This window comes from Phycodurus eques, chromosome 5, assembly GCF_024500275.1.
Source record: "Phycodurus eques isolate BA_2022a chromosome 5, UOR_Pequ_1.1, whole genome shotgun sequence".
Classification (NCBI taxonomy): Eukaryota; Metazoa; Chordata; class Actinopteri; order Syngnathiformes; family Syngnathidae; genus Phycodurus; species Phycodurus eques.
The window spans coordinates 25334903-25359053 of record NC_084529.1 but is presented as its reverse complement, the minus strand read 5'-3'; the positions used below and the strand labels follow the sequence as shown (position 1 = coordinate 25359053).

The 24151-nt window shown below is 39.9% G+C and overlaps 3 protein-coding genes across 9 annotated transcripts; 1 reads left to right on the top strand and 2 right to left on the bottom strand.

Moving 5' to 3' along the window:
• The first annotated feature begins 903 nt into the window (after window positions 1-903).
• On the top strand, window positions 904-8511 carry LOC133403362 (patatin-like phospholipase domain-containing protein 2). 4 transcript variants are annotated; one of them, XM_061678304.1, is made up of 6 exons: window positions 904-1152; window positions 3427-3659; window positions 5216-5281; window positions 5367-5519; window positions 7244-7304; window positions 7372-8511. In XM_061678304.1, exons 1-6 carry the CDS (start codon window positions 966-968, stop codon window positions 7476-7478), a joined length of 807 nt encoding a protein of 268 aa, XP_061534288.1. In that variant the 5' UTR covers window positions 904-965; the 3' UTR covers window positions 7479-8511. The 4 variants fall into 4 exon arrangements, with proteins under 4 accessions (XP_061534288.1, XP_061534287.1, XP_061534286.1 ...); XM_061678303.1 differs by having other exon boundaries at window positions 5367-5576; XM_061678302.1 differs by having other exon boundaries at window positions 7244-8511.
• A 336-nt stretch (window positions 8512-8847) lies between these two features.
• On the bottom strand, window positions 8848-15992 carry tdg.1 (thymine DNA glycosylase, tandem duplicate 1). 2 transcript variants are annotated; one of them, XM_061678299.1, is made up of 11 exons: window positions 15895-15992; window positions 14432-14506; window positions 14047-14213; window positions 12709-13022; window positions 12557-12626; window positions 12065-12200; window positions 11912-11994; window positions 11662-11756; window positions 11030-11201; window positions 10806-10958; window positions 8848-9731 (listed from the first exon to the last, which is right to left on the bottom strand). In XM_061678299.1, the coding sequence occupies exons 2-11, from the start codon at window positions 14488-14490 to the stop codon at window positions 9577-9579; spliced, it is 1404 nt and encodes a 467-aa protein (XP_061534283.1). In that variant the 5' UTR covers window positions 14491-14506; window positions 15895-15992; the 3' UTR covers window positions 8848-9576. The 2 variants fall into 2 exon arrangements, with proteins under 2 accessions (XP_061534283.1, XP_061534284.1); XM_061678300.1 differs by having other exon boundaries at window positions 8848-9728.
• A 628-nt stretch (window positions 15993-16620) lies between these two features.
• On the bottom strand, window positions 16621-23691 carry tdg.2 (thymine DNA glycosylase, tandem duplicate 2). Of its 3 annotated transcripts, XM_061676797.1 has the most exons (10): window positions 23622-23665; window positions 23299-23427; window positions 20433-20785; window positions 19408-19619; window positions 19189-19258; window positions 18432-18567; window positions 18218-18300; window positions 17377-17471; window positions 17123-17294; window positions 16621-17023 (listed from the first exon to the last, which is right to left on the bottom strand). In XM_061676797.1, exons 2-10 carry the CDS (start codon window positions 23382-23384, stop codon window positions 16914-16916), a joined length of 1317 nt encoding a protein of 438 aa, XP_061532781.1. In that variant the 5' UTR covers window positions 23385-23427; window positions 23622-23665; the 3' UTR covers window positions 16621-16913. The 3 variants fall into 3 exon arrangements, with proteins under 3 accessions (XP_061532781.1, XP_061532782.1, XP_061532780.1); XM_061676798.1 differs by lacking the exon at window positions 23299-23427 and having other exon boundaries at window positions 23622-23691; XM_061676796.1 differs by having other exon boundaries at window positions 23299-23680.
• Window positions 23692-24151: the final 460 nt, after the last annotated feature.

The following is a 24151-nucleotide window of genomic DNA, read 5'->3' as shown; positions in this document are numbered from 1 at the left end:
AGCCGCTTCTCCTCACACAGGCGGGGCCGGGGATCGAACCTGAAAAACAGAATACAATGATTTGCAAATCATGTTCAACCTTTATTTAATTGAATACAAAGATTACAAATTACAACCCTCTCAAGATTTTCTGAACCTTTTGATGATATTATGGACCGTAGATGATGAAATCCCTAAATTCCTTGCAATTGTACGTTGAGGAACATTGTCCTTAAACTGTTCGACTATTTTCTCACGCACTTGTTCACAAAGAGGTGAACCTCGCCCCATCTTTGCTTGTGAATGACTGAGCAATTCAGGGAAGCTCCTTTTATACCCAATGATGGCACCCACCTGTTCCCTCCCAATTAGCCTGTTCACCTGTGGAATGTCCCAAACAGATGTTTGATGAGCATTCCTCAACTTTCTCAGCCTTTTTTGCCACCTGTCCCAGCTTTTTTGGAACGTGTTGCAGCCATAAAATTCTAAGTTAATGATTGTTTGCTAAAAACAATCAAGTTGATCAGTTTGAACATTCAATATTTGTGTAGTGTATTCAATTAAATATAGGTTGAACATAATTTGCAAATCATTGTATTCTGTTCTTATGTATGTTTAACACAACGTCTCAACTTCATTGGAATTGGGGTTGTATACTAAATCATTAATAGCACATTATTATACTGTATGCTATATCTACTACAGTATTCCTGCAGTAATTAAAATACTGTATCTATAAAAGAATACAAAAAAAAAAAAATTACCAATTAAGGGACCAATATTTTATTGTACACATCTAATGATTACAAAATTTAAATGTATTATTGAGAGTACTTTTATCCTGGGGCGGAACCACATCAAGAATTTTATGAATCCCACCCCTCCCCCACTGTGTTATGAAAACAGCGCTGTTGTAAACTGAGCTTGTATGTTGTGCAACACTGCCGTGTTTGTGTGAGTGTGTGAGGCATCAGAGCGTTGAGAGAATGTTTCCCCGGTGTGAAGAGTGGAATATTTCCTTTGCGGGATGCGGTTTCCGAAGCGTTTACTACCTGGGAGCAGTGACGTGCATCCTGGAGCGAGCGCCGCACGTGGTGCACGGAGCCTCCAAGATCTGCGGAGCGTCATCTGGATGCCTGGTGGCCGCGGCGTTGGCCGTGGGACTTCCCATCGGTGAGAGACTCTAACACTAAACCTGACCCTCAACACTAACGCCGTAACGCCGCTAATCCTGTCCTCACCAAAAATATGCTCCTAAACCATAGCCTTAACCCTTCATACTAACTGTAACTCTAACCCTCAGTCTTTCTGTAACCCTACCTTCCCGAACCTTAACCTTTACTTTAGCCTCGACCCTAAACCTAACTCCCTTAACCTTTAGCCTTAACCCTAGCCCTAACCCTAACTTCTCTGATCCCCAACCCTAACTCCCCTAACTTTAACCCACTGACCCTACGGTAAACCACTAAGGCCCGCCACGCACCGAGCCACATGGCAGAAGGCGACTGAACTGTGGCACAATGCGGGGGGTTCTGATTGAGGTATCTACATTTTTTTGGTCATAATTCCATTTATGGATATCAAAAACATCACCTACTCAAAACTTGATTTAAGAGATCTGAAAATGGACATGTCTAGCTTGAATTGAGTTGAATTAATGATATCTTGATCTCGAATTATGACTCGTCATAATCAAATCTGGTGGTACATATCGCTACAATTCTGTTGCAGATATCCGTAATTCCCATAACATTTACAATAACAGATATCTACAACTTAATTGTAGATGTACAGTCCCCTCCGAAAGTATTGGAACAGCAAAGTCAATTCCTTTGTTTTTGTTGTATCCTGAAAACATTTGGGTTTCAGATCAAAAGATGAATATGAGACAAAAGTTCAGACTTCCAGCTTTCATTTCACGGTATAGACAGTACATCTAGATGTGTTAAATAACTCAGGACAAGCGCATCTTTTGTTTGAAGGCACCCTCTTTTCAAGTGAGCAAAAGTATTGGAACAGACATGATTAAATTAACTTAATTTAATATTTGGTGGCATAACCCTTACTTGCAATAACTGCATCAAGACTGTGACCCACTGACTTCACCAGACTGTTGCATTCTTCATTTGAAATGCTTCTCGAGGCCTTTGCTGCAGCCTCTTTCAGTTCTTGTTTGTTCCTGGGGGTGGAACGTCTTAGAGTGGTCTCGTCAATCACCGGACCTTAACCCAATAGAACATGCATTTTACCTCCTAAAGAGGAGACTGAATGGAGAAATCCCCGAAAACAACCCAAAACAAAAAAGGTGCTCTGTCCTGAGTTGTTTAACACATGTAGATGTAAATACCGTGAAATGAAAGCTGGAATTCTGAACTTTTGGTTCATATTCATCTTTTGATCTGAAACCCAAATGTCTTCCGTATACAACAAAAACAAAGGAATTCCAATACATTTGGAGGGGACTGTATATGTAATGACAACGCCCATACACACGAATGGAAAAACGTGATGTCCTTTGGCGAAATGACGTTACCGATATCTGAAATGACTGCTGTGGATAGGAAGAGGAAACAGCTCTTTAGGAAGAAGAACCAATTATTTTTGACTGAGCAAAACTGAATTACAGATATCTGCAACACATATCCATTGCAGCTGTTAAGAGTGAAAAGGGCCTGCCATAGAAGCGAAGCGTGGCTCTGTCGCTGAAAATGCTTAAGAGCAGTCAATGAACTTGCCGATCATTTCTAAAAGCATCTCCTTTATTCCTCACCCGTTTCCTCTCTTTGCATCATTTTTTTATATAGTAGCTACAGCGGCCAGGGTAATTTGCTTCTTTTTTGACAACGTTTAAGGTTTTTATAAAAAAAACAAAAAACACCGGTATTAAAACAGAGTATATGTGGATCTTCAAAACTTTGTTTGCCTTAAAAGAACTCCAGAGGTCGCAGTTTTTGATATGTCAGTTGCCAGGTGTGCAGGTGTGAGTCATCGATTGTAATTTGTACGCGAGTGTCCAGTTGAGTCTCCTTTGGCCGCTTCAAAGCCTGTGTGTGGCGGTCCTAACTCCCATTACCTTAACCCTAACCCTCCAACCTTAACCCCTATCTCTTACTCCACTAACCCCGAGTTTGACTCCCGCTCTTGCCGCCCCTCTCTATCCTTTCTCTGCCCTTCAGGGTTGATGTTTTGTGTTCCACTGTCGATTGTTGAACGTGGTCAAATATGGATAGTAGGAATATAAGTAACTGAACTCAAGTTCACAGAATCAAACAAACAAAAGAGTTCGCTGGGTTCACTGACACACTCATACACAGTTCTTAATAATAGGGAACAGATTTCTCATTTCAGTCCATGTGTGACGTTCAAGACCAACAGCACAAAAGATAACACATTGCTACAACAACTATAAGCTTAATCTTATATGATATTTCAAAACTGTGTCTTCAGAACATTTGTTTGCAGACTTGTTGGCGGCAGCCAAAGAGGCTAGAAAACATTGCCTGAGCGTCTTCCACCCGAGCTTCAGCCTCCTGCGAACGGTGCGCGACTCTCTGCGAGAGAAACTTCCGGAAGATGCCCACCGGCGCGCCTCGGGGAGGCTGTGCGTGTCCCTCACCAGGGTAAGCGACGGGAGCAACGTTCTGGTGTCCCACTTTGACAGTAGGGAGGAGCTCATACAGGTGGGCCACTCACTCCTGTTTGACTCACATTACAGCGTTCGACTCACATTATTTTGTCCATTTTTGGCTCCATGTTTGACTCACATTATTGTGTCCATGTTTGACTCATGGTTTGACTCATTTAGCTCCATTTTTTTACCCTTTTTATTCTGTCAATATTTGATCACATTATTCTGTCAATATTTGTTTCCATTATTTGATTCACATATGTTTATGTTTTACTCATTATTTTCTCTTTTTTTTAATTCTATGATTGACTCAAATTAGTGTGTCCGTGTTTGACTCACGTTGAGTCAGTCATTGACTCTTATTTGTAGCTCCATGTTTGACTTACTGTATAGTGTCAATGTTAGACGTAAAATAATGTGTCTATGTTAGACTCCATTTCTAACTCTGATTTTGATGATGTTCGACTCATTTTATTATAGGGTTAGGCGAATAGTGAAAGTCCATGACTAATTGACGCTCTCTAAAATGGTTTATCATCGCCGAAATCCCATTAGCGGTAAAACACAATTTTTTTTGTTAGACATGGCTATGGCCTGACTAAATAAAGCTCCTCTCCTCACTTCAACATAGTTCCTTGGCACCAAGATACCACAAGATGGCACTGACGCAATACTTACCTTAGACAGGTATCTGGCCTAAGCTAAGTTCCCCCAAAAATCTAGCTATAGGTGAATTCGCAAATATACCGGGGAGACACTGATGTGCATGTTTGACTCATATTTAGTCCATGTCTGACTCACATCATTGTATCCATCAATGTCGATTCCACGTTTGACTAGTACTGTGCGTCCATGTTTGATGCCGATTATTGTGCCGACGTATGACTCACATTGAGTCCATGTTTGGGTCCATTTTTGTCTCCATGGTTGACTCGCAATGTGTCCGTGTTTGATTCTAATTATTTGGTCTATGTTTGATTTCATGTTTGACCAACTTTGTGTCCATGTTTCACTCACATTGCATGGATCAATATTTGACTCAGATCATAGTGTCCATGTATGACTCTATGTTTGACTAGTATTATTGTGTACATGTTTGACTCACATTATAAGCTGGATGTTGAACTCTGTTTGACTCACATTGTGTCCGAGTTGACTCACATTTTGTCCTTGTTTGACTCACACTATTGCATCCAAGATTTACTCAACTTGCATCCATGTTTGAGTCATGTTATGTCCATGTTTGACTCAAATGATTTTGTCCATGTTTTACTGACATTGCATCCATCCATCATGTTTGACTCTCATTCATTTCCATGTGTGAGTCAGTTTATTATATCCATGTTTACCTCCATGTTTCACTAATAATGTTTGACTCGCATAATTATATCCATGTTTGACTCAATGCTTGACTTATATTATTGTGTCCATGTTTGAGTAACATTATAGTCTCCATGTTTGACTCCATGTTGAACTCACATGTCCATATTTGACTCTGTTGACTCACATTATTGCATATGTGTTAACATCCATTGTTTAACCTGTGTTAATGTTTATGCACATTACAGTGTCCATGTTTGACTCTCATTCTCATGTCCATGTTTGTAGGTACTAATGTGCAGCTGCTTCTTTCCTGTCTACTGTGGCTTCATCCCGCCCTCCTACCGTGGACAGGTGTGTCAAAACCAAAAAAGACAAAATCTAACTATCATTACCTCCATGTCTGTATCCCTAAAGTAGCAATTGGTGTGTGTCTTAGTTGTACATTGATGGGGCCCTGAGCAACAACATGCCGCTGTTGGAACATCCTTACACCATCACGGTGGCCCCATTCTGCAGCGAGAGCGACATTAGCCCCAAAGATGGCGCATGGACCGCTATCTCCATACACTGCAGTAACCTCAGCATGCAGGTGACTGCGGGAAACGTGCGACGCATCTACACCTCCTTCTTGCCCCCTGCCCCAGAGGTACCTCCTTGACAAAAGCAGTGTTTCCCAATCTTGATTGAGCCAAGGCATATATTTGACATGAGAAAAATCTCATAGCACACCATCAAATACAATATCACAAAAGTATTAATCATAAAATAGATAAATACTTGTACATAGATAAACGTACGCTTGTCATAACTAATAATTTACGGACCAATTAACTCAGGTATCCCTTCCTGACTCACACGAAACTCGCCCACATTTAACTCACATTAGAGTGTCCATGTTTGACTCACATTGTGCGAAAGTTTGACTCCTAGTTTGACTGTCACTTTATCCATGTTTGACTGACATTGTTGTGCCCAAGTTTGACATCATTTTTAACTCACACTGCATCCATGTTTGACTGAAATTATTGTGCCCATGTTTTACTCTGTTTGACTCACATTTTGTTCATGTTTGACATTATTTGACATCATTTCTGACTCTCATTTGGTCCATGTTAGACTCTGTTTCACTCACATTTTGCCCAAGTTTGACTCGTGTTCTGTGCAAGTTTGACTCCATGTATGGAATCATATTAAGACCAAGTTCGACTCACATTCTGTTCATGTTTGACTAACATTATTGTGCCCAAGATTGAGATAATGGTTGATATTTACGTTACATCCTTATTCAACACCTTTTTTTGACTCACATCGTGTTCATGTTGGACTCCGTTTACCTCACAGTGTAGCCAAGTTTTACTCACATTTTGTTCATGTCACATTTTGTGTCACAAGTCACACTTGTCTAACTCACAACAATGTGAGTTAGACAAGTGTGACGTTTAAGTCACATGGCATCTGTGTTTGACTCCCATGTTAAACTCATTTTTGCATCACCTTTTGACTCATTTTTGTGTGCGAATGTATAACTCACATTGTGCCCAAGTTGAACATCATGTTTGACTCTCATTGTGTCCTTTTCTGACTCACATTATAGTGTCAATTTTTAATTCATATTATATTGCCCATCTCCAGGCACTCCGGTTTCCTCCCACATCCCAAAAACATGCGTGGTAGGTTGATTGAAGACTCTAAATTGCCCGTAGGTGTGAATGTGAGTGTGAATGGTTGTTTGTTTATATGTGCCCTGCGATTGGCTGGCGACCAGTTCAGGGTGTATCCCGCCTCCTGCCCGAAGATAGCTGGGATAGGCTCCAGCATTCCCGCGACCCTCGTGAGGATAAGCGGTACAGAAAATGGATGGATGGATGGATTATATTGTCCATGTTTGACTCATATTAGAGCAGTGATTTTCAACCTTTATGGAGCCAAGGCACATATTTTACAATTGAAAAATCTCACAGCACACCAACAAACAAAAATGTCACAAAAAGTGGATACATTAATTTGTATGTACTTCCTGCCATCTAATAGAAGAGCATGTATTGGTTCTGTCTGTCACTTTGCCTTAAAGGCATAAATAGATGAACAAAGATACATTATTTATTGCCAATAAATATTTGTTTGAGCAGTTACGCAAAATTTTATAATTTACCATGTCACACTAATGTGCCCCGGCACACTGGTTGAGAATCACTGCATTAGAGTGTTAAATTAGTGTTTGACCCCATGTTGGACTTGCATGATAATGTCAATGTTTGATTCCATGTTTGAGTTGCATTATTGTGTCCATATTTGACTCCTTGTTCGTCACAGGAGCTGGCTGAGATCTTCCACAGTGGCTACAAGGATGCTCTTCGCTTCCTGAGACAAGAGGGTAAAAGTTCAATATCAGCAACCATCCTTTTAAAAATGTTTTCTGTACACAAATCTACGCTTTCCAGAACTGCTCGGAACATCTTTTCCGGAGGAGCAGGTGGACAAGGTGGAAGTTGCAAAGGCAGCCGTTGGGGGACAACGCTGGAGCACAAATTGTTCAAATAAAAAATAGTATCCCAATCAGTGAGACAAAAAGGGACATTAAACCCTTAAAAAATATGTTAAAACTTAACTGCAGAGGCCATGTTTTAAGTCACACTGAACTGTTTTAAAAGGGGAAAAATAACTTTATATATAATAATAACTTTCACACGTGTGTGTGTGTAGCGCTGTGTATGGCGTGTAGGGATGCAGGCGATATCGTTGGAAGCCAGGGCTCATGTCCACTCAAAGGTTTTTACTACATACTGACTCCACTGGTGTTGGCGCTTGAGTTGATCTTGTTCCTTTTAAAGAGATAGAGACACAAAGGCTTTACATTTATTATAGAGCAGTGATTAAATTGAAAAAAAATTTACGCTGACAAGTAAACGTCACAGTTTATTTCACAGCTGTGTAGGTGTTGCATAAGGGGCGGTTATGATTACACCTAATGAATTCTGACGAGCGACAAGCCACAAATGACTGTTCTGCGTGCTAGGTGTTATTTAATTTGAGGTGCATTGTACCCATGATTTTGATTGGCGGCCTGCTGAGGACGACCAACAAGCGGCAAAGAGAAAAGTGGTTGCCATGAAAGCAGCAAGTGGTTTGTGTATTTGTGAATAATTTAAGGATGCTATTCAGGTTTTTTTGTGCCAAATTGAATCAATGTAAAGGCATTTGAATCAATAAAATATGAACGCATTAATTTAAAAAATGTGAAATTATTAACTAAAGTCTCAGTTTATTATATAATGACACAATACTTGATAATTGACTATTTAATAATCATTTCAATAAATTACCTTTTTAATTACTCAGTGGCAGTTTTATTGAATGTGTATTTATTTAATGGCATTTTTAGTAAATATAATTTTTAAAATAGTATTTTCTTATTTAATAGAATATTTACTTATTTAATGAATGGCATTTTTAATAGAATTTTTACTTACATTTTTATTTGACAGATTTTTTTATTTCATGACATTTGTGTTTATAGCATCTGCATGATAAAATGTTTTATTTGACATAAAAAAAATTATTACATGTATCTGATGCCTTTTGTATTTATTATATGGGCCTTTATATTTATTTAATTTCAGTACAACCAACCTTCCAGTATTTGTCATTATGGAGCTTGATTATTATTTTTATTTTTTTGCCATCCAGTGTATCTGCGAAGAAGAAACGCAGCAGATTGGACTTGTCCTCTGAAAAAAAAATATTGACCAATTGTTTTTTTTCTTTAATGCTCTTGTGGCGTTGACAAATATGTACAAGTATGTTTTTGTATTTATCTTCCCACAAGAAGATCATGTCACTTATGCTAAAGACACTTTTTCTTTTAAAATTATAACAAGTAAACCTGAGTGGGAGAATAAAAACAAAGTGCAATGATGTATAAAAAGCACCATCAGGACATTTTTAATGGACGAAACATCATAAAACCTTGTCATTTTCAGAAACAGATTCTAAAAAGTCCTAGGAAAAAAATAAAACTCCTGATGAAAGGCTGCTGAGGTAATTCTCAATGATGACATCATCCCTGCGATCAAAACAGTAGTTGAGTATGCTCGCTTGTTTACTGCATCAGTGTGCAGTGAAAATGTAAACACGATTAAAAATAGGGAGCAATTAAGTCCATAGGGTGCAAAGAGCAAAGTGGACAAAAGTATTAATTTGGTTCACACCTATTAACGGGTCAGAGCACGTCTCAATACTTTTGTCCACTTATTCAATGAACAAAGGTATTGGGACATACAACAAACTAAGGGGTGCATCCCCATACTGGGAGTTGGAATGTAAACGGTAAAACAAACAATGCTAGGTGAGTTAGCATTTCCAATCCATTATCCTGCTCAACATTCTGGTATTATGCTGCTCCCAGCTGGTTTGGAGTGCCAAGTACAAACCCCATTTTATCAAAGGACAGCTTAAAAAAACAAAAACAAAGTCATTGTCCCTGTATTTCATGCGAGTGTAAAATGGCTGCCCTTGAGATCATTATACCACAAACTAAAATTTAAAACCAGTGCAGAAAGAATATTCTGCAATTTCTACAAAGTCTATCTAGGTGTTTATATTCCACTAAGGAAGTAATGTTTTAAAAAATCTGTAAGAATTTGTCGTCATACGGCGGGGGCCTGGCTAGCTCCTACGGCTTCTCCTCCTCCTCCTCTGCCGCTTGTGTCCGGAATCTGATCGGCACACGACTGCGTCATCCCCTGTCCATCGGGAAGTTGGGAACTCTTCGACGTGCTCGCCTCCTGTCCTCCGGCCTCTGCTGGAATGAGCGAAAGACTGTCATGATTAGATTTGTTTCTCGCATTCATGCAGCAGCTGCTGTCGGCCACAGCTCAAGCCCAGACATTCACATGCCACCCAACCAGGCCCCGCCTCTTAAAGGCACATGCATGTATATGGACACTATAATACGTATAGTTTTTAGGATTTTTGTTTTTGTTTGAATATATTTACAGTGTGTTCCGGTTGTTCACTGTACATTTGTTTGTGTGCAACTCACTGCTTACAACCAATATTTTGATGAATGAATCACCCCACCCACAAAAAAGGATGTGATATCATTAAAAAGTAAAAACAAAGGGGGGGGAAATATTTTTGTAATCGGCAACAAAATTTCTGTTTTTATGTATGGCATATTTCATTTAGAGAGTTAATACAGTTTTAATAAGTCACTAAAAATCAGTTACATGAAATAATTGAAAAATGAAATACAAAAATACAGTATTGTGAGGACATTTGCCATGTATTACTTTGATTTTATATGAATTTAACAAGATTTTGATTGAATTCATTTTAGAAATTCTAGATGTGGCGGCACGGTTGACGACTCGTTAGCACGTCTGCCTCACAGTTCTGAGGACCCGGGTTCAAATCCGGCCTTGCCTGTTTGGAGTTTGCATGTTCTCCCCGCGCCTGCGTGGGTTTTCTCCGGGTTCTCCGGTTTCCTCCCACATCCCAAAGACATGCATGGTAGGTTAATTAAAGATTCTAAATTGCTGGTAGTTGTGAATGTGCGTGCGAATGGTTGTTTGTTTCTATGTGCCCTGTGATTGACTGGCGACCAGTCCAGCCTCTCGCCTGAAGATAGTTGGGATGGGCTCCAGCACTCAGGGCTCTTAAGATCATGATATATTGAGTTTAGCACCTTAATACATTGACATCATTAAAAAATGGGTAAAAATAAAGAAATAAAAAAATATTGCGGAACTTTGTAGCCTACAATTTTTGTCACAACTACATGCATGACATCTTAAAGTTACCATCTTGTGTGTCCATTAATTTATTATGCATCTAAGCTGCTAAATCTGGCGCTCCAAACGAAGTGGGAGCCTACCAACACTGTTTTCCTGGCTTGGTGAGAATGCACAGTGTCCGTTGGCCTGACTCTGGCCTCCCTCGGCCGGTGGCACGCCGTAAGCTCCACCGTAGGCGTCCTCGTAACCGGGATCGTACTGCTCCTCCTTGATGGCCACCCTCTTGGCGTCCTCTGCGGAGAGGGATGGTAAAATAAACATAATGCGGCAATGTACAATATGGTTCAGTTCCCGATTCGCGTACCCTTGGCCAGCTGCAGGTCGAACGAGTAATTCATCTCCTCGATTTCCCTGGGCCGCTGAATGCCGCGCAGATTGTCCCGCAGCTCACGCAGCTTGATGTAGAAGTGCACTTTGTCCTGAGCGCGAGGGAACTGAGCGCAGCGGGCGCTGGAGGATGGCATCAGGTACAGAGCCTGACGACGGCAGGGACAAAAAATGAAAACGATTTCCTTTTAATGAGTAAAACTTCAATTCATGAGAAAAACTTCTATACTGGTTATCCTCATTAGTCACAGTTGTGCTGGAGCCTATCCGAGCTGACTTCGTGCAAGAGGCGCGGTACATCCTGGACTGGTTACCAGCCAATCGGCGGCCACACATAAAGAAGCATTTACGCTCACATTCACATCTAAGGACAATTTCAAGCCTTCAAAAACCCTAACATGCATGTTTTTGGAATGTGTGGCGTGGGGTGTGTTAAGACGGATTTTTCATCGTCAATCAATATTTTCTATTCTTAAGGGTGTATTCAAGTAAGTATTTCATTCCATGTTTTTAAAATGACTTTTAACGTTTTGAGAATGCTAGCGTAGCTACATAGCTCTTGCATTGTACCTCATTGTTATAATGAAGGGTGGAAGGATGTTTACTCACCACCTCACAGTCTGGGATCTTGTGCGGCTGCAAACCAAAGTCTAGCTTCTTTGGCTTTTTACCAAATAGTTCTCGACAGAACATTTCATATATGCCTGGAAGAAAGAGGGAAAAACATTACCTCAATAGTGGCACACTAAAGCAGTGATTCCCAACCACTGTGTCCCATGAGATTTTTTTCATTTAAAATATGTGGTTTGGCTCAATAAAGATTGAAAACACAGCTCTGACAAACTATACCAAGACTTACATTTTCCATTAAACACAGCAATGAGAGGTTTATACTTGATAAGTTTCTCCACAAGAATTTTACCCCCTTCGCGCAGTTCTTTGCTGTGGAGACAAAACCGAAGAGGCTCCAACACAGCTTTTCAACAAACAGCAACACAAAAGTGTTACCTACCTTGACAGGTCCTTACTGCCCGGTGTCGCCCTGGCGACCATATTGGTGAAACCCATTTTGTACTTGCCAGGCAAAGTGGTGTCATGCATGTGGTTGAGCTGCTCTTCTGTGAATCCCGACAGAAAGAGGCACTTCCCTAGGGGGGGGGGGGGGGGGGAACTCAGTCAATAGCTCTTTAGTCTTCAGTCCCAGGACATGTACAGTCACTGACTTCTCCTGCAATTGTCACCGTCTAACGGTGTCAAAGGTGAAAAATGACATTTTCAAGCGTCCTGTAATATTTGTTTTGTTGTTTAGAACTGCTCAATGTGAATGATTTAAAAAAAAAAAATAATTTTAGCAATTAAATTCGTTTAATTTTGTTGTTCTGACCGTTTTACAAAATCAAATGTGGCCCTTTGACCACCCCTCACATGGCGACCAAAGGTAAGTTTAAATTTGTGTATTTTTCAGTTATGAAAGATGCAACCAATTTTACATATTCCCACTTACAAAAATGATTTCCAGGACCAGGAAACCATCGTCCAATGTAAGCAGCCATCAGCCCCGGATTGATACCAATCTGCAAGAAAACCAGTTTTTACGATATAATACAAATTAACTGCCACTTGAAGTTTAAATCAATCTTGACGAGGTCCGCTCACAATGACATAGTCCAGATTGTAGTCCAGCAAGTCCGGCAGGGTCTTCTTCATCACCTCCTCCTCTGACATGCCCTTGAAACGATCCACTTTCCTCTTCACCTTCTTGAAGCTCTCGTCGATCTTCTCCTGCTTGCCGCCGGCCGCCTTGCCCTCTGCGCCCTTCTTGGGCTTCGGGCCCGGTTTGGCCTTGGGCGTTTTGGGTTCCTTCGGGGGCTTGGGTTCCTTCGGGGGCTTGGGGGCCTTCGGGACTTTGGGGGCCTTTGGCGGCTTGGGTTCCTTGGGCTGAGGTGGTCGGCCGCGCTTTTTGGGCGGGGCTGCATGGAGGATTAAACAAGATCGATGAACAGTTGATTAAAAGGTAAGATAAAGTTATTGATGTGCTAACTTCAATTTACAGCACTCTAGCTTGTCACAGTACAGTATTGTAATTGGGGCTGGGTAATTTGTCAAAAAAAAAAAAGCAAGCAAGTTTTTTCCCCTCCTTCACGTAAAGAGCGACAACATTATCTAAACCAAGTCCTACTTTTTTTTCACCTCTGGGCTTTTGTTTCATTTGATATAAAAGAGGGCCCTGTGAGTCAGCAGCCAGTCACATCAGTCCTGCTAATTTTTTTCTTCATTTGGACCTTTCCACCATTTAGTATTTACTTTGTGTCGCGCTAAGCTTAGAGCGTTTTAGCCATGACATTTTTGGGCAGAGAGTATTATCACTTGTTGTTGTTGAGTGCGCCTGTGAATCGGCAGACCGTCACAATAGCTACTTGACTTTCTCCTTCATTTTTACTTTCCACCCTTTATTCTTTTTGCGTTGCACTACTACAGCGTTTTGGACCGTGATTTTTTTTTTTTTAGCTGAGAATATCAGCTCCATGAGAGTTTCTTCTTCCCCGCGAAGAGCATGGACTTAACATGAAGCCGGACGGCATCTCCGAGAAATGCAGAAGACATGGAAAGGGATGGGAACCAGCGCTGAAATGAAGTGAAGCAAGACAGAGGACTTACTAGAAAAGGAGATTTGAACCATTCCTTATACTGTAAATTTTACTTGCAAACGGACAAACTAACAGCTGTTAAACGGCTCCCAATTAACGAGCTTGAATGTGACCGCTTAATTCCAAACACAGTCACATCTCCAGTTGTAAGAGGGTGTGCACACGTGTAACCACATAATCTCAGTTATTTTTATTTCCCCTCTTGAAATGTTCTTTTTTTCTTTCGAGTTCTACAAGTTATGTCACATTAATGGTGGAAAATGTTTTAAATTATTTATCTTGGTCTCACTGTTTATGTCACAAAATCCTGGCATTCGACAGTGGCATGTAGACTTCAAATCCGTACGTTTTGTCAGGTTAGCAGGCTCCTGCTGCTCCATCATGGGCTGAGTGCGAACAATATGCGGTGTAGCTGCTGCTGTTCCCCCTGTATGTGCCTCTGGGTAGTGCGCCGGATGGTTGTAGGCTGTATACTGGGCTTGGAGGGCCTGGAATTGCTGAGCAGACTGAATCCTGAGGTGTGAAATTGAGAATTGGGGGAGAGAGAATCATCTTAAAAGTGTTCCCCTTAATGCTCCCAAAGCAAAAAACCCTTAAAACAATAGCCATAACTTGAAATCATAACATGAACAAAACAAACCTGATTTTATGTAAAAAAAAAAAAAAAGAAAAAAAGATAAGAGTTTATGACACTTCATGTTTATTTATTTGGCCCATATTGTGCGACTCACCACTGTTGCAGATACTCCGAAGAGCCAATAGGCAGGGATCCATTCAGCTTATTGTCCATCTCGTGCGGGCTTTAACTTCATTAAATAAATAAACCAACATGCATAGTGAGGGACAAAATGGAAGTGGCACATGCAACAAATTGATGTGACAAAATCCAGACAAAAAGAACAGATGATAAATTAAACACACGGTGAAACAATCAAATCGTCCAAACGGCCATCTGTATGACGCTCAATCACTTTTCTTGCAGTCAAAAATATAATTTGCAGAGATATTGACATTACAAAAAGAACAAATCATTTAGAAAGTCAATAATATTTAACCGCTAAATTGCTTTGAGTTTTTTTACATTTTAAATTTAACCTTTATTTATCCAGGTAAGGAAACTGATAATAGATTGTTATTTGCGATGCTATACTGGCTGCAGACAGCAGCCAGTATAGCAAGCAAAATAAAAGCAAATACAAACACATAAACAACAAACTGTACAATGATAGAAATAATAGTATAATTAATTGACAGGATAGGGGTTATAACTAAAGCATAATCAGGAAATATAACTTCAAAATTATGAGAATCTGTAAGACTTTGTATTTCATTTTGTGGGGTAGGTTTGAGGTAGGGGTTAAAACAACGTCCAAACAGGAAAACAATTTAAAACGAATTTAAAAAGGTTTCCACGGGTTACGTTGTTGATAAGAGCCTGTGACAGTCGCTGGGTGCTTACAGGAGAGTTTGTTTGTTTGTTTATTTGGTACTACTTGTCTGACTACAATGTGTTTTTGTTATTGTTTAGTTGCTTTGTCTTTGCCAATTTACCACGATGATGCATACAATGATAGGTACTTCCTTCATCCTGTTGTTGATTATTGCAAATAGTAGTAGTAGATTATTGCAAGTAGTAGTAGTAGTAGTAGTATCATCATGGAAGCAGAATAGACATGAACAGACCATGAAGAAATGGTAAGTTTGGACTTCTTTCCTCTACTTTTTGAGCATGGAAAACTCGTATAAGATGTTTCATTGTCTATGGTTGATTTAGTTTTGTTTTCATGTTGTAATCGAATCAAATCCAACACAATATAGAACTGTTTGCCGCGTCATGAAATGCTCCCAAACATCGACCACATGTGAACATTTGCTGAAAATGAAATACCACCCTTTCTTCCGCAGCTAAAAGCTAACATTGCTAACAACAAACCAGAGTGTAAACCTCACTTTTTTTTTTAACTAACAAACGGAAACACATTTCGACTTTCAAACCATTTCCGCATTGAGTTGTGGGAATAAAGAATACTTTTAAGAGAAAATTGACTTGTACAAGTACCACCATTACAGCTAATATTAGCCACCAGCTAGCAGCTAACCTATCATGGATGAATGATCTCGCTTCTATAGTAGAATGGTGAGCAAAAAAAAACAACGGCGCAGCAGCTGAGAGTCTTCACATGACGAGACGTACCTAATTGACGAGTGTTTAGAATGGGATTCTTCCGCCGGGGAAAAAATGGTATTTTCCCCACATATGCCGCTCTTCTCCTCAGACCATTGGATGAGATACGGAGGCAACAAAGAAGTGACAGCGCAGTCCCAGTCAACTTTGACACCAGACGATTCCAAAGTACGAGAAAGGGGATTTAGGAAGGACATGTAAAAATAAACAGTATGGACGCTAATTATTTTTATGAGATTAAATATACCTTTAAACGTTTAAGGATTTATATTAGTATTCGTCTATTCATAAAATGTGCACAGAATATTACAAAAACTGAATACACACCCCTATTTGAATTATTGGTTTGAGCCGCTCGGCTTTTAAGCGAGAGGTTCTCTCCCATTGGCCGAAAGTTTGTGACGTTAAAACTGCGTTGTCGTGGGACCTCGCCGAAGTGAGGAGCGCTACATTTTAAAGCACTCTTTTTAATGGACGGTAATTCACTTTTTAAAAATTATACATTGTGTTCTGCTCCTGTGATTATAAATGGTTATTTTAGTGAAGAAAAAGCATAGTTCAACAGGTATTCCCATAATTGCACCATCACCCATAGAGAAGTAAAACCAGTAACTACAGTACAGTTACACAGAATAGTGGCAATCTAAGTTTCAAAGGTTTAAAATCTACCGAAACACGTTTTTACATTCATATGTATATTTTACAGTACACAAACAAAGTAGAAAATTGGTCTTCATTATGATTTTAATAGAAATCATAGCGTTGAATTACTGGTTTACACAGATGATCACATAAAATTCCATTATTTCAAAATACAGTACAAAAATAAGTAACCGAAGAAAAAATGATGTTACCAAACGCAATAAATAGTGAAAAATATTACACCTAGTACAATACATGCACAGTGAGGGGTAGGATCAAACAGTCGTGTGCAGTTTTTTTTTTTTTTAACACTAAAATCCTGCAGTAAACTGTATGATTCCTCATGTGTGATGGCACCAGTATGCAATTGCCTGCAAAATGTCGCTTCAGTAAAAGTTGCCTGGATTGCTTTGCCTCACATTCTCATGCTGACCGCTACAGCTTTCGTACTCGGGATCCATCTGCTCCTCTTTGATGGCGATCCTCTTTGCATCTTCTGCACAGCAAGGTTCATCATTTGACAAACAGACAACTTAAAAAAAAAAAAAAAAAAAAAAAAACCAACGTAAGGAACGCCAGAGTTGTGAGCGTTTACCTTTAGCCTGCTGCAGGTCAAAGGAGTAGTCCGTCTCCAGCAACTCGCGGCTGGGCGTTGAGCCTTTCATGTGGTCTCGCAGCTCCTTCAGCTTGATGTAGAAGTGCACTTTGTCCTGCGCTCGGGGGAACTGGGCACAACGCGGGCTGGACGAGGGCATCAAGTAGCACACCTGGGGGGGAAACCCGCCCCCCAAAAAACGCTATGAATTATTCTTGATGAGTGTTTGACGGTGTGTGAGGTGTGTAACATACGGTTTCAGTGTCTGGGATCTTGTAGGGCTGCAAGCCAAAGTCCAGGTTCTTGGACTTCACACCAAAGATCTCCTTGCAGAAGATTTCATAAATACCTAACACAGACAGAATACGGGGCATCTGCAGGTTTGAGGAGCCAAATAAGAGACTTTTAAAAGTGCTTTTTAAGGCCATGTCAATTAATTTTAAGACCAACACTGGACAAAAATATGAAAGTAAAACTTTTGTTTTGGCTCCCATTTGTCATGAGCTTAACTCAAAGCTTCAATAAGTTTTCTATGTAGACAAAAGGCCTATTTCTCTCAAATATTGTGTTATAATATCTGTTTCACTGACCACCTCTCCTTCGCAGAGAAAATCTCACAGGTGTGGCATATGAAGATACTGATTAGACGGCATGATAATTGCACAGGTGTGCCTGAGGCTGTTCACAATAAAAGGCCAATCTAAAATATGCAGTTTTATCACACAGCACGATGCCGCAAGTTTTGAGGGAGCATGCGATTGGTGTGTTGACTGCAGGAATGTCCACCAGAGCTGTTGTCATGAACTGAGTGTTCTGTAAGCTGTCTCCAAAGATGTTTTTTTTTTTTTTTTTTTTTTTTTTAAATAAATAAATTGTACAAATTATTTTGTGATTTACAACAATGCATAACAAAACAAGTTTTATGTCTGTGGCATTCTGAAGACCTTTAAACGTCCCATTTAAAAAAGGAGGAAGTGGCATTTTCAAGGATAATGATGGCCTTCGTTTTGACATTTAAAGACTTTTCGTTTTTTGTTTTAAAGACACTGACAATAAGTTGGAAAACAACAAGCGGCCTTTCATCACTTGATGTACCTTTTCCGTTAAAAGCCGCTATCAGCGGCTTGTATTTTTGCAGCTTTTCAAGCAGCTGTCGCCCTCCTTCGCGAATCTCCTTACTGGGAAGAAAAACAAGAATCTTTATTGTATTTTCACATACACAAATGCATCAACTTGAACTGTTTGCAGTGCGGGCAATTTTATTTTATTTTTTACATTTATTTATTGATTAAACATGAGACATAGTCACCTGGAAAGGTCTTTGCTGCCGGGCGTGGTCCTCTCCACCATGTTGGTAAAGCCGATGCCGTATTTTTCCGGCAGGCTCTCGTCGTGCGTAAAGTTCAGCTGCTGCTCGGTGAAACCAGACAGAAACAAACATTTCCCTGCGGACAAAGCAGAATGCAATTCTCAAGCATTCTATTTGGCTGGTGTTGTTAATATGTACGTATATATACGTATGTGGATATTTGAGGATTTTTGTGTAGTGCTACTGTCAAAGTTGTTGCTGTAAAACTAGAATTTCCTCAATGCAGGTCGAATAAATCCTTATCCAATTCTATTAAAAAGTTCATTGTCGTCAAAAATGATTGCATTCACGTATATACAGTATCTCGTTTGCAAATTTTCTGTGAAAATGAAAATGTTTCTTTTCATTTTGTGCAGTAAATGGTCACAGCATCATTAAATACTGCGAGCACAGAAAATATATATCCTAAAACTCAGAGAAGTGCAATGGTATATCTTGAAAAAAAAAAAAATTGTTACATATATTTCTTAAATTAAAAAAAAAAATCCAAATGGGCCTCCCTTTTTGCAAAAAAAAAATCTAAAATGAAAACATTTTAAATGAAAATAAAATATTTAAAATTGTACGATTTAAAAAAAAAAAAAAAAAAAAAAAAAAAATCTAAACATTTTTGAAAATGTATTCAAAAATGTTTAAACATTTTAAGTTAGTGAACCTTGCAAATTAATAAAAATTCAGTAATTAAATGTCAACATACAGAAATGGTTTCCAGGGTTGGGGTAATGGTGTCCTTTGTAGGCAGACAATAGTCCCGGGTTAATTCCAATCTGAGGAAAAATATAAAGGGGGTTACCACCGAAACAGACCCAAAGGAAACCACACGCTCTTCAAACAGAAACCTGACGACGCGCCTTCTGAGAATTGTGCACTTTTCATGATTGAGGAATTCGTATACAGTATGCTCTTTATAACTCACGATCAAAATGTCAAGATTGTAGGTAATAACGTCAGGCAGCGTTTTGGCCATAACCTCAGCCACTGACATGCCGTTGAAGCGGTTCAGGGTCCTTTTGGCCTTCTTTGCCGCCGCCTCGCTCGCATCCTCCTCTTCCTCTTTTACCGGCCCTCCTCCTCCGTCGCGCTGATTCTTTGGCGGACGGCCTCGTTTCTTCTTCACCGGCGTCACCGCTGAGAAGAAATTTGTTTGAGGGAACATAGCATAGAAAATGTATCTTTTTAATAGCTTGTATTCAAATAAGTTGGCTGCGTGTTAAGTTACTTTGAAGGGACAGGAGAACTTTAAAAGAACATTGTGTATGAGCCATTTATATTTTTGTTGGAGCGCGACATAACAGTGTGGCTAATTTACATAACACAACCCACACACCATGTTTCTCTGCCCATTGGTTGGAAGCTAGGCTGGGTGAAGATCCAAAGCCATTTTCAAGCGACCGCCGGACTACACTAAAACACTACCATGTCAAAGCCAGTATCTGAGCATGATTGTTGGGTCAAGTTATCGACATGGTGGGAATGTATTTTGTCGTGTGTCAGCTATATGCGCCACATTCACAGATCCGCTACATCACCAGTGTCAAACTCAAGGCCCGGGGGCCAGATCCGGCCTGCCACATCATTTTATGTGCCCCGTGAAAGCAAATTATGTACAGCTACTTAATGTTTCTCACTAAAATCTATGCCAATTGTAAATTGTGATCACTTTGAATCATGTCGAGCATTTTTGTTGTTGTTAGCAAACCATATATTTTTTTTTTTAAAACAATAGTTGAACAAACCATTTTAGTTGATTGTTGATTCATACGGGGGACCCCTGCCATTCCGTCCGGAAATAGCATAAATCCGCAAATACTTTGTTTTCCCCTAAAAACACTACAAAAAAGCCTCAGCATTGGCCCTGCACTGGGGGGGGGGGGGGGGGGGGGGGGGGGATTGCTCATTTAGATAAGACAAATCAATCTATCCATTATTTTTTTATTGTACCGTGAGGTGGAGTTGCAGGTGTAGGTTGGTAGCGAACGTTCAGCTCCTCTTGCTGTGTTGTATGTTGATACTGAGGCTGTTGTTGTACTGTATGTTGATACTGAGGCTGTTGTTGTACTGTATATTGTTGTTGCTGCAGGTAAGCTGGATGCTGCTGTTGTTGCTCCTCCTGCTGCTGGTAGACGGGCTCCTGGTAATGGGAGTAGTTCTGAGAAAACTGCTCTTGGTAGAGCGGCTGCTCCCTGTGCACAGACAGCTCTGCCATGACGGGTTCGTCCCTAAGGCCCTCACTGTAGTGGTTGTGGTGGGACATCACGTGCTGCACCTCGGGGTGCTGCTGGCTCGACTGGTACCTGAGGAAGAGGACACAAAGCTGCTTGAGCATTTAGTCGATATTCTTGATATCCAGCTTAAGGTTGTATTAGTGGGCCAAAAATGGCATGAGTAGTAGAAACAAGGTCACTAGTAAGACACTGTCGTTCGACTAGTACTTCCTAGCCAAATTGTCTCAATAGTGAGAATAGAGAGCCTACGGGTACATAGACCTTATGCTCGATAAATGCTGAAATGGGTTTCCATAGAAGAGTATTATATTACACAAGAGGGCATTTTATATCTGGTGGTCAATGAAGACAAATACACAAGGAATACACAACAACATTTACGTATGCTCCTTAAACCAGGGGTGTCCAATGTACGGCTCGTAGGCCAGAACCAGCCCACCGGGAAGATTTTGGAAAAGTGTAAAACTTGGAGAAAACTAACTGCAATTTTTCAATAAAAGTAACGGTTGTTGATAATTTTGTCCACTGCAGGTCACACTGATGACCACTTAAACGACCACGTGCCACTTTAATGATATTCTGAAATTTGCTCTCACTCAGGATTTGACGTCTGATAATGACGAACTTGTGAAGGCTACAAGATGCCAAGTTTCCGGAGCAAAGTAAGCCTACTTAATAAAAATGCCGTGCCACCTTTGCACTGTGGAGAATACAGTTTGGTGAAAATTAATACTAGGCTGCTGTAGAAATATTATTGTATAAGACACCGAATATTGCAAAATGTCAGTCACAGCTTCAGTTCAAAAGAGGCTGGTTTGGTGGAACCCTTTTGTGTTTCATATCTTAAAAATTTGTTTTTAAAAAGGGTACATATGCATCCACTGTGATCTGTAAATTCCACGTGTACATGAAAAAACAGATTCATAATATTGTTGAAATGGCACTTTTTTTTTTTTATACTGAAATTTCAGATCACTCCTATGATTTACAACATGATTTGCAAGAATAATCAATAAATGTGAATATTTTTAGAATGAACTTGTAGTTATTTGCACCAAAATAATGGGAAAACCTTGGAATAGTGGTAATTTACAGCTAATTAGGCCATGAGTATACTGGTCCGGCCAACTTGCAATCAAATTGTGGTGAATGTGGCCCCTGAACTAAAATGAGTTTGACACCCCTGCCTTAAACAAAAAATAGGGCTTTCGGGTGAAATTTCAGGATGAACCTAAAACGCACTGTAACCTTGAAAGGTGACCTTGAATTTGACCTTCTCCAAACCTTTGAATGCACATTTTCAACTGTTCAATGTTTTAATACTTTTTACCCAACGAGCAGTTCTCTACCAAGAACCTGAACAGCAAAATTCACAACAGGTGCTTGATCCATGAACATTTCCAAGGGCGTCAACTTCTACGTCTTTCTGTGAGACACTTCCGGTCCATGCATCTCTGTTGGCACTTTCTGATTGAGGGGCCTCTTTGTAACAACGTGAAAAATGTTATGAGAAGAGTGAGAAAGCGCATTTGAGAATTTAGTTGATCCCTAACATCCAGCTTAAGGTCCATGTACTAGTACGCTCTTTGTCCTCCCAAATAAAACAATTCAGTGCACTAGTAGAACAACTGTCTTACTTGTAAAAAAAAATTCGCTACAGCACACTGGTAACTTTGGCACACTAGTAGGGCCACTACATGTTACTAGTGTGGCAAAACGGTCAATTAACTAGTTGACAACTGTCTGCTTCTAGTACTGACATTCTAAAATGTTTAATGTCTTAATGTTTAGCGCTTCACTAGTAGTACTAGTAGCGTGCAGGTGTCAACTAGTGCATGGTTATGCCTCATTAATAACATGTAGTTATCCTATTAATATGCCAAAACTGCCCTATCAGGGTGCAGAAAACTCATACAGTAGTGGAGGGCAAAGTGGGGGAAAAAACATTACTATCAAAACAGCTGTTCAACTAGTGCACCCTAGTCACTCTACTAGTACGCTGAATTGTCTCGCTAATGAAGACAAACATGGACCTTAAACGGCTTTCGATAATGCTGTTCACGCTTTGACAAAGTGGCCACTGAGCTTGCCGTATCAGAGATTGTCATCAGCAGGTCCGGCACAGAGATACAGAGAGACTGGTAGAGTGACAGAAAGGCAGAAATCCTCTGAAATGTCCATGTCTCAATTGTTTTTCTGTTATAGGCTCCTTGTCATATTGTGCAACGAGGACTGAAACATTGAACAGTTTAGACAACAGGGAGTGGATTTTAGGTTCATCCAGAAATTTCACCAAAATGTCGAACATCCCAAACTTTTTGTGAGTAGTGCATATAGATATACAACCAACATGCAAAATAAAAAGAAGAAAAAGTATGGAATTACTCACAAAATCATGTTTTTACTATTTGTACCTATCATCATAATTTTAATATTTGTACCTATAATACAGCTGCTGCATGAATATATGAAAGATTTTCAAGTCCAACGTTCACGAAAATGATTATTAAAAAAGAAAAATGACAAGTCAAGATGATGATTGCATTCCTCGGAGCGAGCGGCCACTTCCAGCGACAACTCACCACTGCTGGAAATAATCCGTGGGCACAGTCAACGGCGTAAACTCGTTTTCCTCCATATTTACAGTCGACTTACTTCCCAAACACATCAAGATTCATTTGGTTGGCGTTAGGTTAGATATTACAACGAAGCTGTGTCCCAAAAAAGAAAAAGAAAAAAAAGAAAGAAAAAAAAGAGGTGGGGGGGGGCGTATTGCAATGTTACAATCGCAAACACTATCGACGGATTATGCCACTTGTCGCTCTACGTTGCGTCTGACAGACGATTTTAAACAATATATCTCTTGTGGAATAAAACTATTAAATACATGCTAAATTCGACATACCTGTCATAAATTTTAAGGCTTCCGATTTTTGAGACGACGGGGCAGGCAGGCAGGGAAGCGACTCCAAAACAAAGACATTTAACCTTAGCGACGTTTGTTTATCGCCACCTAGTTGTCGGAGGGAGGTGTACTTTTGTTTTACTTCTTGGGGCAAACAGTTATTAGATGCATGACCGCCACCTACTGGACAAAGGCGACCGTTCTAAACAACAATTTTATAAACCAGAACACCCACTATGAACTTTGCTGTTTTTTACATGGCTAAATAAGCAACATTTTACCGTTAACGTGTGTTTTGGTGTTTATATGAGACATCCGTTGAGCCACGCTAGAGTCTTCCACATATTTGTCTGCCGAAGAAGAAGGCGACCAAAGATGTTTAATTACGGACAGAGAATTCGTTATAAAAAAATACCAACATCGTCTTTGTCAAAGTAAATGCCGAAAAGTTAAAGTTTTGCCACTTACAGTCATGTTATATAATTACATTCGACAATATTTGGACTCATGGTAATCTTTTAACGTTGCGT

Coding starts and splice junctions, on each gene's coding strand:
- LOC133403362 (XM_061678301.1), top strand. CDS start 966: ATGTTTCCCCGGTGTGAAGAGTGGAATATTTCCTTTGCGGGATGCGGT. Junction 3,660..5,215: donor GTAGGGAGGAGCTCATACAG/GTGGGCCACTCA, acceptor CCATGTTTGTAG/GTACTAATGTGCAGCTGCTT. Junction 5,577..7,243: donor TCTTGCCCCCTGCCCCAGAG/GTACCTCCTTGA, acceptor TGTTCGTCACAG/GAGCTGGCTGAGATCTTCCA.
- tdg.1 (XM_061678299.1), bottom strand. CDS start 14,490: ATGGACAATAAGCTGAATGGATCCCTGCCTATTGGCTCTTCGGAGTAT. Junction 13,023..14,046: donor GCCTGCTAACCTGACAAAAC/GTACGGATTTGA, acceptor TCCTCCATGCAG/CCCCGCCCAAAAAGCGCGGC. Junction 12,627..12,708: donor ACAATCTGGACTATGTCATT/GTGAGCGGACCT, acceptor GTTTTCTTGCAG/ATTGGTATCAATCCGGGGCT.
- tdg.2 (XM_061676796.1), bottom strand. CDS start 23,384: ATGTGTTTGGGAAGTAAGTCGACTGTAAATATGGAGGAAAACGAGTTT. Junction 18,568..19,188: donor CAACCCTGGAAACCATTTCT/GTATGTTGACAT, acceptor CTTTGTCCGCAG/GGAAATGTTTGTTTCTGTCT. Junction 17,295..17,376: donor AGATCCCAGACACTGAAACC/GTATGTTACACA, acceptor TTTCCCCCCCAG/GTGTGCTACTTGATGCCCTC.